The 13,073-nt window shown below is 36.7% G+C and overlaps 1 protein-coding gene across 14 annotated transcripts in view; it reads right to left on the reverse strand.

The window, feature by feature from the left end:
* TRPM3 (transient receptor potential cation channel subfamily M member 3) overlaps nt 1-13,073 on the reverse strand; it is a 612,777-nt gene that overhangs the window by 135,667 nt on the left and 464,037 nt on the right. For all 14 annotated transcript variants that reach the window (XM_086415481.1, XM_086415480.1, XM_086415483.1 and 11 more), the window contains one exon: nt 4,775-4,847. In XM_086415481.1, coding sequence (XP_086271607.1) covers nt 4,775-4,847 — 73 coding nt within the window. The remainder of the gene's footprint in view (nt 1-4,774; nt 4,848-13,073) is intronic.

The following is a 13,073-nucleotide window of genomic DNA, read 5'->3' on the forward strand; positions in this document are numbered from 1 at the left end:
AAATATCATCTATTTCCATTGTATAATAATTAATAACTATGGTAACTTTGCATTGCATATACGTGATGAAAGTATCAATATGAATGTCCTTTTTTTGGTCTTAATAAGGCTGTCTAAACAGTTTGGGGTTTAAAAAAGACAATATTAAAAGGAAAGCAATCATGCATGTGTTGTTTAAGCTGCCTACACACAGAAAAAAAGGGTGGTAAAGATAAAACACATAATTAGAAATAGTTTTTTAATTTTCAAAGCAGGGCCATAATAAATTCCCATAAAACCTATTCATGAATCATCTAAGTTTAAGCAAAGATAGTTCCTCAGTAAACGTTTTAAGGTGCTGGTTACTTATGAAATGTATCTGGTGTAAAGAATTATTGGACATAAACTAGTTTAGAATATTGTGCTTCTCTGGTGGCTCAGATGGTAAAGAATCCATCTGCAATGCAGGAGACTTAGTTCAATCCCTGGGCTGAGAAGATCCCCTGGAGGAGGGTATGGCAACCCACTCCCCTATTCTTGCCTGGAGAATTCTATGGACAGAGGATCCTGGTGGACTACAGTCCATTGGGTCACAAAGAGTTGGACACGATTGAGTGACTAAGCACAGCACAGCAGCATTTTGTTTTATCAAGGATTAATCAAGCCATTTAAAAATGAGTTATTTAGCAAGACTAATTGTGTATTGATGCCAGTACTAGTTTGTGACAATAATTATGCATTTTCTAGTTAATAGAGTTGGAGGGGGATGCATTCAGAAGTAGTTTCAAAACATTAGATTTTATTTACTTTTATTATTCGTTTAGTTTATTTTTTATTTTATTTTTTTTAAATTTTATTCTATTTTTAGACTTTACAATATTGTATTAGTTTTGCCAAATAGCAGTTTTAAAGGAAAATGGCTCAGAAAATAGTGATTTTCACTGTTTTGTATGATTTAATCTAATCACTAGCATTCTTACTAGAAATTTTTCTAAAGTTAGAACATTGACTATTTTTCTTGGTATTTGAATTTTTATTCCAGTATTCTTGCCTGGAAAAGCCCATGGACAGAGGACCCTGGCAGGCTACAGTCCATAGGGTAGTAAAGAGTCAGACACGACTGAGTGACTGATCACATGCACATTATCCATGCCTGTGTGATTTATAAAGACTCTTTAAATACTGCCTGTGGATGTTTTGATTATATCTGCACTTGACTTGTACAGTTAATTCCATAAGATGATTTTTCCTTTTTTTGTCACTTTGACATGAAGAAGTGTGTTTTCTTGCTACAGTCTGTCTATTGTTCAGATCCATAATATATGAGAGCATAAGTTATTTTTCCCTTAACATTAAAAAAAATAAACAAACTAAAGTACATACTTTATTAAGATTTATCTAGTTTCAACCTAATGTTCTTTTTTTCTCTACTCAAGAATATTATCCAGGAAACCACATTATTTAGATATCAGGTCTCCTTAGGCTCCTTGGGGCTGTGACAATTTCTGAGACTACCCTTGTTTTTGATGATCTTGACAGTTTTGAGGAGGACTCTATCATTTCTGCACTCTCTTCTAAGATACTTTTCAGAAAATGAAGTAAGCAATAGAAGTTATTCTCTCTTTATGCCACAGATGAACTTTACCAATGAAGATTAAACCTAAAGAAAAATAATTCCTCATTTATAGAGGACAGCTGTCATCCCATATTACACTTCAGTGCATGTACAGAAGTAAAAGAATATACACCCACATGATTTGACCTCCAAGGTGTCTGAGAAAAGAGGAAAAAATTGGGAGTAACTCTATGCCCAGAAGGCTTCCCTGGTGACTCAGATGGTAAAGAATCTGCCTGCAATGCAGAAGACCCAGGTTCAATCCCTGGGTCAGGAAGATCCCCTGGAGAAGAGAACTGGCTACCCATTCCAGTATTTTTGTCTGGAGAACTCCATGGACTTTGAGCCTGGCAGATTAAAGTCCATGGGGTCACAAAGAGTCAGACATGACTGAGTGACTAACACTTTCACTTTTTCTTTCTATGCACAGAAAGGATCAAGGGGTCACTTAAAATAACTTCTACTATGAGTAGATGTTTTCTGGCTTCACTGAAACTGCTGCATGGGGGATGCAGATAGGATAAGGTGACTGCCAGAGCAAGTTGATAAGCACTGGATGGTTTGTCCAGGTAAGTCTGGGGCTCTTTCCAGTGGAAATCTCTGATTGCTATGATTAGGCAGGGCCTGCCTGAGAGACAGAGGCAGACGGAAGAATGAGGGGATCTTAGATTCTTGAGTTACACTTCCTGCAGAATCTCTAGAGGTATTTGAAGTTCAGAAGTATTAATAGTGTCACAACTCCTCTGAGTAAAATAACCTGATTTAGCAAATAAAAATATAGGACTCCCAGCTTTGTTTTAATTTTTGATAAATAACAAATAATTTTTTTTTTTTTTAGTGTAAGTATGTCCTATGCAATATTTGGGACAAGTTTAAGCCAAAAATTTATTTGCTGTTGATCTAAACATTCAATGTCCTGCATTTTCTCTGGCAACTCTATTCTGCTCCTACTCCTTGAATTCCCTGGGTGTATGTGTGAGCAGGGGTTGAGGGGAGGAGGCAGAACTGAAAAACAGAAGGATGAAGGGTGTGCAGTCTCTAGTTTCAGATCACACATATCAGAGAGCAGTTTCCTTAATGTGAAAGACAAATGTGATGTGACATCATCTAGTCTCAAAAGCTACTGCAGGTGTCAGCATTTGAGAAACTATGGGCTTCCTAGATCTCTGGAACAACTTTTTTTTGACTCCCTTTTCTCTTCATTTTTGAACATACTTAATAAATCTGTATCACGTAAATAGTATTCTTTATATACAGATCCTAAAAAAAAAAAAAATGAAACTCAATTGGACAAAAAAGAAGGAACAGCAAATGTATATTTTCCCTGTTGATTCTTTCCTCCCCTAGGTCCTGAATCTGTGGACCAGTGCTTAGTTTCATCTCTCTTGTCTTCCTCTTTCTGCCTTACTTCTGATTTTCTCAGATGATAGAATAAAAACTGAATCACACAAAGGTTCCTTATATACTAGATAATTGAAAACTAAGCATAATTATAAAAATTAAATGTTAAACCATGTTACTTGTCCAGGCATAAGTTTTAAAATACATGGAAAGAAAAATTTAACAAACTAAAAGAGTTTGAAACTGATATAAATATATTCTTGGCCTTTAAGGAAGTCAGCAAAAGCATTACACTTGATATCCTTCACAAATCAACTGGGTTAAAATCAGAGAGCATTTCAAAGCCTGCACAAAATAGAGTTGACACACCATAATATTTTAATGGCATAAATTCCCATTAGCATCTACTGCTGCATAAGTAATGTTCATTATAGTGATTAGAAATGTTAATTTCTGAGAGCAATCATTATTTCCTTTAATCTTCTATGGCCGTGTTTTTAAAACTGCAGGTTATGACCCATTAGTGTGTCATAAATCAATTTGGTGGGATATAATTAGCATTAAAGAGAACAGAATAGGTTAGAATTGAAAATATCCCATTTCATTGCATATAGCAAATGTAAATACTATTTTATTTACTTTATTTCAGCTTTCTAACTACATATGTATAACTACTTGGTTATAATATAAAATGCATTTAATATGGTCTGTCACATACAGAACAGTTGGAAAACAACTATTATATATTAGAACAAATAAATTCTAAGACTAATTTGAAGGTGAAGTACACTTGTCTCACAAACTGGTGAAAGAGAAAGAAAATATTTTGAATAGAAGATATTAAGATGACTAATATTTTAACTGATAATTGGGCCACATCTCCATTTACTATGAGTTTTGATTCAAGGAGATAAATGCGGTGTTTCACTTTTCTATTATCAAGGGACAAGGCATGCCTTTCACTTCATAGATTTGTATGATTCAGTAGTCATGATTGAATTGTAGCACATTTAAATTTTAGGGAGCGGCTTCCCTGGTGGTTCAGTGGTAAACATCCACCTGCCAATGCAGAAGACACAGGTTCAGTCCCTGAGAAGATGTTACAACGCTGTGGAGCAACTAAGCCTGTGTCCTAGTGCCTGGAAACCCTAACTACAGAGCCCTGGGGTTGCAACTACTGAAGACCAAGTGCCCTAGAATCCATGCTCCACAACGAAAGAAGCCACCACAATTAGAAACATGCATGCCACAATTAGAGAGTAGCCCCTGCTTGCTACATCTAGAGAAAAGCCTGTGCAGCAACGAAGACCCAGCACAGCCAAAATTTAAATAAATAAATAAAATTTTTTTTTAATTTATAAATTTTCTGAAATCAAGTCACACTATAATAGGCCTATTATAGGGAAATTTAATAGCATTACGAATATATGGAGATGTATGGAGAGAGTAACAAGGAAACTTACATTACCATATGCAAAATAGATAGCCAACGGGAATTTGCTGTAAGTCTCAGGAATTCAAACAGGGGCTCTGTATCAACCTAGAGGGCTGGGATGGGGAGGGAGATGGGAGGGAGGTTCAAAAGGGAGGGGATATATGTATACCTATGGCTAATTCATGTTGAGGTTTGACAGAAAACAACAAAATTCTGTAAAGCAATTACTCTTCAATTAAAAAATAAATTAAAAAAAGAATGTGTTACAAGAGAAGTCCTTATGTTATCAATAATTGGATGTGTCATGGTATTATTTGGGATTATATCCACTATTAGGAGACATAAGATTGCTGTCTAATCCATTTAAATTACTTTTGTACTCCTTGTATATAGAAACTCTTTACCTTTGAGCAAAGCTGTCAGGATGGCTAAATCAATGTCCTGGTGTCCTTCTGATCCCATCCGAAATACTGTAATCTGCAATTTGAGACAAGGTGACCATTAGCAATACATTTTTTTCCCTCAAGAGAAATTAAATCAATGAGACGGTATTTGAACACAGACTATCTTAATATCTATAAGGTAGATTTTTAACCACAGAGAAAGCATACATGGCAAGAATTCAATTAGAGGGCTCTGCAATCCATTAAGAGGGAGATGCCTCAATAGCCTCCAAACAGAAACCAATTTAGATAATTCACTGATTATGGTTACAATCTCTGAAACCAGACACAAAGGAAAAATGTCCCCTTTAATCATTTTAGCTTTAGAATAAAAACTTACCAAATTTTCAAAAATGTGTAAGTCATAATTTAAACTGAGTTGAGAAATTAAGTGTTTAAAAAGTTAGTATGCCCTTCAGTAAAGGTACCATGTGCCTTTGTGTCTGTATGTGTTTGTGTGTTTATGCTTGCGCACAGTATAGCCATCACTACATTCTCTCCTAGCAATAGCTACTCAACGGTTTCAATATTGTGATGCCTCTAGATCCTTCAGTCCTCTCAACAGCCTTAAACCTTCTTGAGAAGGACTTAGCAGTATCCAGGTGGTAAGGATGAAAAAGCAGACAATAAAATAACATTTTTCTTTTTAATTTTGGTAAGAAAAGTATTCTTTCGGGATGAATGAGGAGGCAGAGAGTACAGAGGTAGCAGTGAAGGATTAAAACATGCTCAATGATAACAAAGACTTTTTTTTCAAGTCAGAGGGAAGCTACTTAAGGAAGCCAAAAGATTATTTGAATATCTACATTGATTGAATTACTACTGTATTCAATTGCTTTAGACTTCAAGTTTCTTTATCTATAAAATGGGGAACTCATGGGGCTTGCTTATTTCTAACTACATAGGAAGTAAACTTCATAGGATTGGCTAATACATAATTCTGGGGAAGATGGTTAAGGACAGGGAAGCCTTGTGTGCTTCAGTCAATGGGTCGCAAAGAGTCAGACATGACTTAGCAATTCAACAATATATAATTCTAAATTTTTTACCATGATAAAGAGCACAGGTACCTAGACTCACAGACTGTTCAACTATCAGTTGCTTAGAAATCCTCTAGCCCACTGCCCGGGGACAGAGTCATTTGTTTATGGTCAGCATCAACTTAGAAGGACAGCTATGCCAGGAAGTCGGTAGCTGTCTTGTTTCTTTTGTGTGCCTTAAATACTGGGAAGAACTAAGGAAAGGAACAAGATCTTTGAGCACCTGACCCAAATGGGTTAATAGCTGCTTAACCATTCATATCTGTTTATGTCCTTCAATCAGAGCCTGGGGTGAGTGTAAGGCAGAGATTACAAGTTGAAAAGCCTCAGAGGCCTTTGAATTAAAAAATGTAAAAGATATAGAGGGAGCCAGGCAAAATCCACTTAAGTGCTGTGTTTGGCCTCCAGGCCACAGCTTTGACCTCTGTCAGGGTCGAGGCGGTGCCCCCGGCTCCAGCAGGTTTGTACTAAAATCTGCTTCTGCATAAGCACAAGTTTGGCCAAAGTGCCATCAGGACATTCTCTCAAACAGCTCTTGATGCCCCCAGAAAATCCACTTGGGAGATGAGGGGCAGTTCTCTGTTTTGAACTCAGGAGTGCCTGAATTGGGAAGAAAACTTGAAGTCCACTGCAGAGAGAACCAAGAGGCAGAAGTGGAATTTTGGCTAGACCTTTAACTCTTTAAGCCAGGGCTGGCTAAGGTCTGAAAGGTATTATTGTGTCCTGAGCTGGTAGCAAATTGCAGACTATCAGAATAACATCTCTCATTGTTTTAGAAGAATTCAGAAATTAGGCATCAAATGGAACTCCTTAAACGTCTCCCCTACTTGTTCGTTCTAGGCATTCAGATGCCTAAATTCCACCGACTAATTAGAGATCCCACTTCAAATGCAAATTCTTCTGAGGCAGCAAATGGATAAATTAAATTTACTCTGAAATAACAGATTACCAGGCTTTCTTTGAAACAGCTTTGAGGAGGGGAAAGGAAGGTTTACAGTATGGAGCTGCTAAAGGATTTCGGGGTCGGGGTGGTAGAGACACAGACATTTGTGCTATTGTTTATCAAGGAACCTGAGGTGGCATTGTGCTCTGGGGCATCACAGGTTTTCTGGAAAGCTAATGTGGAGGGAATAGCTGTCCACCTGTCCAAGCCCCCATCCTGGTATGCTTAGACTGAAGAATCTAAGGACCTCAGAAAGAGTCTGACCAGAGGGAGACCAAACATGAAGGATCCAAAGATGAAATTTATTTCATAATTTTCCCTTGAGTTGACCTGATATATTATGTGTCCACTCCTCTAAATCTTTAAATTTAAATTTGAAGTTAAAATGTTTAAAATATCACTCAATTTATATGTCTTTCTCAGAAAAAAAGATGAATCAAACAAGAAAACCAGAGTTGTCTTCACCTACCACTCTTGGTGTTGGCAAAGATGCAGAAAATCAGATATTCTTAAGTATTTCTGATGGAGATGTGAATTGAAATAGTAGTTTTGACATATTATAGGTTGATATAAAGTTTCTTGGTTTTAATGTATTATTCAGTTCAGTTCAGTTGCTCAGTCATGACTGACTCTTTGCAACCCCATGGACTGCAGCACGCCAGGCCTCCCTGTCCATCACCAACTCCTGGAATTCACCCAAACTCATGTCCATTGAGTTGGTGATGCCATCCAGCCATCTCATCCTCTGTCGTCCCCTTCTCCTCCTGCCCTCAATCTTTCCCAGCATCAGGGTCTTTTCCAATGAGTCAGTTCTCTGCATCAGGTGGCCAAAGTATTGGAGCTTCAGCATCAGTCCTTCCAATGAACACCCAGGACTGATCTCCTTTAGGATGGACTGGTTGGATCTCCTTACAGTCCAAGGGACTCTCAAAGAGTCTTATCCAACACCACAGTTCAAAAGCATCAATTCTTCAGTGCTCAGCTTTCTTTATAGCCCAATTCTCACATCCATATATGTCTACCGGAAAAACCACAGCCTTGACTAGTTGGACCTCTGTTGGCAAACTAATGTCTCTGCTTTTTAACATGCTGTCTAGGCTGGTCATAACTTTCTTTCCAAGGAGTAAGTGTCTTTTAATTTCATGGCTGCAATCACCATCTGCAGTGATTTTGGAGCCCCCAAAACTAAAGTAAGCCACTGTTTCCCTATCTATTTCCCATGAAGTGATGGGACCGGATGCCATGATCTTAGTTTTCTGAATGTTGAGCTTTAAGCCAACTTTTTCACTCTCCTCTTTCACTTTCATCAAGAGGCTCTTTAGTTCTTCTTCCCTTTCTGCCATAAAGGTGGAGTCATCTGCATATCTGAGGTTATTGATTATTTCTCCCAGTAATCTTGATTTCAGCTTGTGCTTCATCCAACCCAGCATTTCACAATAAACTGTGGAAAATTCTGAAAGAGATGGGAATACCAGACCACCTGATCTGCCTCTTGAGAAATTTGTATGCAGGTCAGGAAGCAACAATTAGAACTGGACATGGAACAACAGACTGGTTCCAAATAGGAAAAGGAGTTCGTCAAGGCTGTATATTGTCACCCTGTTTATTTAATTTATATGCAGAGTACATCATGAGAAACGCTGGACTGGAAGAAACACAAACCGGAATCAAGATTGCCGGGAGAAATATCAGTGACCTCAGATATGCAGATGACACCACCCTTATGGCAGAAAGTGAAGAGGAACTCAAAAGCCTCTTGATGAAAGTGAAAGAGGAGAGTGAAAAAGTTGGCTTAAAGCTCAACATTCAGAAAACGAAGATCATGGCATCTGGTCCCACCACTTCATGGGAAATAGATGGGGAAACAGTGGAAACAGTGTCAGACTTTATTTTTATGGGCTCCAAAATCACTGCAGATGGTGACTGCAGCCATGAAATTAAAAGATGCTTACCCCTTGGAAGGAAAGTTATGACCAACCTAGATAGCATGTTCAAAAGCAGAGACATTACTTTGCCAACAAAGGTTCGTCTAGTCAAGGCTATGGTTTTTCCTGTGGTCATGTATGGATGTGAGAGTTGGATTGTGAAGAAGGCTGAGCGCCGAAGAATTGATGCTTTTGAACTGTGGTGTTGGAGAAGACTCTTGAGAGTCCCTTGGACTGCAAGGAGATCCACCAGTCCATTCTAAAGGAGATCAGCCCTGGGATTTCTTTGGAAGGAATGATGCTGAAGCTGAAACTCCAGTACTTTGGCCACCTTATGCGAAGAGTTGACTCATTGGAAAAGACTCTGATGCTGGGAGGGATTGGGGGCAGGAGGAGAAGGGGACCACAGAGGATGAGATGGCTGGATGGCATCACTGACTCGATGGACGTGAGTCTGAGTGAACTCTGGGAGTTGGTGATGGACAGGGAGGCCTGGCATGCTGCGATTCATGGGGTCGCAGAGTCAGACACGACTGAGCGACTGATCCGATCTGACTCTGCATATAAGGTAAATAAGCAGGGTGACAATATACAGCCTTAACGTACTCCTTTTCCTATTTGGAGCCAGTCTGTTGTTCCATGTCCAGTTCTAACTGTTGCTTCCTGACCTGCATACAGGTTTCTCAAGAGGCAGGTCAGGTGGTCTGGTATGCCCATCTCTTTCAGAATTTTCCACAGTTTATTGTGATCCACACTGTCAAAGGCTTTGGCATAGTCAATAAAGCAGAAATAGATGTTTTTCTGAACTCTCTTGCTTTTTCGATGGTCCAGTGGATGTTGGCAATTTGATCTCTGGTTCCTCTGCCTTTTTTAAACCAGTTTGAACATCTGGAAGTTCACGGTTCACGTATTGCTGAAATAGTAGCATATAATATTTTGCTAATTGTTTAATTAATTGTTTTTTATTATTTATTTATGTATTATTATTTAACAACAATTTACAAAATATTATTTGTTACTATTTTATTTAGAATCTTTGCAATTATGTTAGTAAGTTAGGTTGGTATATGTCACCATTCCTCTTGGTTTTGGTATAACGGTTACAGTATATTTTCGGTATGAATTGGGAAACTTTTTAAATTTACCTATGCCCCAGAACAATAAATGTAATGAAGGAATTCTCCTTCAGGCAGATTGAGTAGAATGTTTATAAGCTATCTAGCACTGAATCATTTTTAGGGATAGATCACTGATCATCTTTGTAAATTCTCAACAGTTATTAATCAGTTTAGATTTTCTGCCTCTCCTAGGCTCAACTTTATATATTTTCTGATGTAGTCAAAGATTTCATCTAGATTTTCAAGTTTGTTGGTATACAATTATACATGTAATTCTCTTATTTAAAAAGTTCCTTTATATTTACAAATCTATGGATGTTTTTTCATTCTTCTTTCATTTGATCAAAATCACTGTCATTTTAAAGAATCAGATTTTCATTTTATTGATCAATAGTATTACTTAAAATTTGAAGTTACTATTCTCTGCTCATTGTTTCTTCTGCTTTTGCTTCCTTAGCTATTCTTTTCCTAGAAGTTGACTTCCTGGCCAATTTATTTTCATTGTTTGTTCCTAACAAATACATTTATATGTTTATGTATCTCACATGTTTTTATATGCCTCATGTAATTTTTTATGTATTTTATACTTTAAAATATATGCAATTTATTTTCTCTTAAAATTGTTTTAATACGAGAGAATATATGTATGTATATATTTAAAACATTTTCTAAATGTATTATTTTGTTTGAAAAAAGTGTTTACTCCCTACTTGCTGGGTACAAGTTCAATATTATATATAGATTACATACTACTTTTTATTCAAATATCTACATATTTACTTGTTTCTTCTTTCTGATTACTCATGTTAAAATCTTCTATTAGGTTACAATTATTCCTTGAAAATAAACATTATTTCCTTCGTATGAATATATACATATTGATAAAAAAATTTGTGACAATCTGTTCTTGGTAGATTGAACGTTTAATCAGCATACAATGTCTCCTTTTCCTATTTAATGCTGTTTCTTTGTACTGTATTTTGTTTTACGTTAATATTGTAGTTGTCACACATACACTTATGGGAGATTAGGATGTGTCTGGTATATTATTCCATCTGATTGTCACTTTTCTGTGGTCACTTTGTTTTAGGTGTGTATCTTGTAAACAGCAAGGCTAGTTGTCTTTTCTAAAACTCAAGTAGAATCTTTCTCTCAAAGGCAGAAATGAATTCAGCTACATTTAATTACTATTTTCTTGTGTGTTTTCTTTCATCATATTTTGTTTTTCATTGTCTAGATTTTCTTATCATTTCCTTCTGCACCTTTCTTTTCCTTTAACAGTATCATATATTTGCATATATAATACATACACATGGCAAAAACAATCCCAACAGTACAGAAAAATATATGGTGAAAATTAACTGTATCATTTCTGTTGTCAGTTTTCCAGCACCCCTTTAGAAAGGTAGCCAGCATTATTAGTTGTAGAGATGTTCTATACACATATAGAGAGAAATACATGTATCTCCCTTTCACATAAGTGGTGGCAAGTTGTACACACTATTTTATACTTCACTTTTTTTTTCACTTGACAATCTATCCTGGAGACCATTCCATTCAGCCACAAAATGTGCACCATTATCTGTTCAGTGCTTAATGTTTCATTATATGGATGTACTTCTATTAATGAATATATGGGTTGTTCCCAATCTTTTGTCAATATTAGCACCACTGCAGGCGATATCATTGTATGTACATGGCTTAATATATCTATAGGATAAAATTTGTAGGTATGGAATTTCTTGGCCTAGTTAATCTAAGAGGAGCTCATTAATTCATTATTCTGATTCTACTCCCAGGGCTCTCCTGCTATCTTTATTTTGATCCTTTATGGTAAGTGAAATAATTATTTAGAAAACTGTAGTTTCTATACTTTTAATAATCCAGAAATTACTTAAAATTTATTATCTCCTAACATGTTACCCTTTTCCACCTTTGTCCATGCTGAGCTCTGATAGGGATGTGTTTAAGGTATATATTTTTTGTCATTTTGGGTTTTTTTTGTTATTTTGAAGGGTAGAAGAGATAGTCATATGTGTTCATTCTATCAAATCTTGTTAATGAAAATTTTAATAGGAAAAATTTTAAATTAGATAGAAGTCATTAATCTAATTATTTTAAAGGCAATTTAGTAAATGAAGCCTGATTTTCCTTGTAAGAGTGGTATTTTCAACATGCAGCCTAAAATTGATTTGACATGGTTGGTTATTTTGTCAAAACACTATGGAATATAGAGAAATTAATGTGTTCTTCAAGATTTCAAAACAACAAACGTCAAACGTTTTTGTTAAAGAAAGACACAACTTTCCCCCCAATTCAGTTTGACATTTTATGTCTTTAGCTTGCTTGTGGACAGATTGCCTTAGCTTGGGTGGAATTCTGATTCTCACGTGAATGCAAGTTCAATTGTTCAAAATGAGATGATTTCACTGTTTTCTGTCCCTTCATCTTATCTGCCAACCAGCTTCTCTGCTTCTGTTCTTGCTTCATTTTGCACCCCTTTAAAGTCAAGAATTTGTCATCCTCACCCTCTGCATACAAGTGATTCACTGAACACACCTTTGCTGAGCTTCTCTGTGCTCGGCACTGTTTAGGAGCTGGGAACAAAGCAGTGAATGAAACTGACAAACAAGCCCTGCCTTCACAGAGTGTAGTCTAGTGAGGAGAGACAGAGGGAAAGTAACTTAACATATGACATGTCAGATTGTGGAAAATGACATACCGCAGTGCTTCTCACTATTAACTTCTTTCTCCATCCCCATTATCACAGCATTTTCAGTCTGTAGTACCTTAACTATTCCAGTTGTTTCATTATTGGTCTTTCCATTCTATTCCCCATACAGCTATTTAAGCAATCTTCCTGATTATATAACCCTTCTTATTAAAATTTTAATGGCCTCAATTATTTATGGTACAAAACTAAAAATTCTTAGCAGGGCATTCAAGGAATGCTGGTATTCCATTCCTGGCAATTTCTTTTGTCTTGTCTCTTGCTGACTACATCTTCACCATCATGCGTTTGCATCCTCTCCCACCACCACAGCCATGACCCAACCCCACACACCTGATGCCCCACTTGTGCTGAACAGCTTAATCCTTTCAGGGGTTTGGATGTTGTTTCTAGCCTGTTAGCCTTTGTTCATTCAGTTCTTTTTTTTTTGGAAAGCCCTTCTTTCTACTTAGTGAGCAAACTACAAGAATTTCATTGACATACACTACTGAAGAAGCCTTTCT

Source organism: Bos grunniens, chromosome 8, assembly GCF_055505025.1.
Source record: "Bos grunniens cultivar Pamir isolate PY7600 chromosome 8, Bosgru_T2T1.0, whole genome shotgun sequence".
Taxonomy (NCBI): domain Eukaryota; kingdom Metazoa; phylum Chordata; class Mammalia; order Artiodactyla; family Bovidae; genus Bos; species Bos grunniens.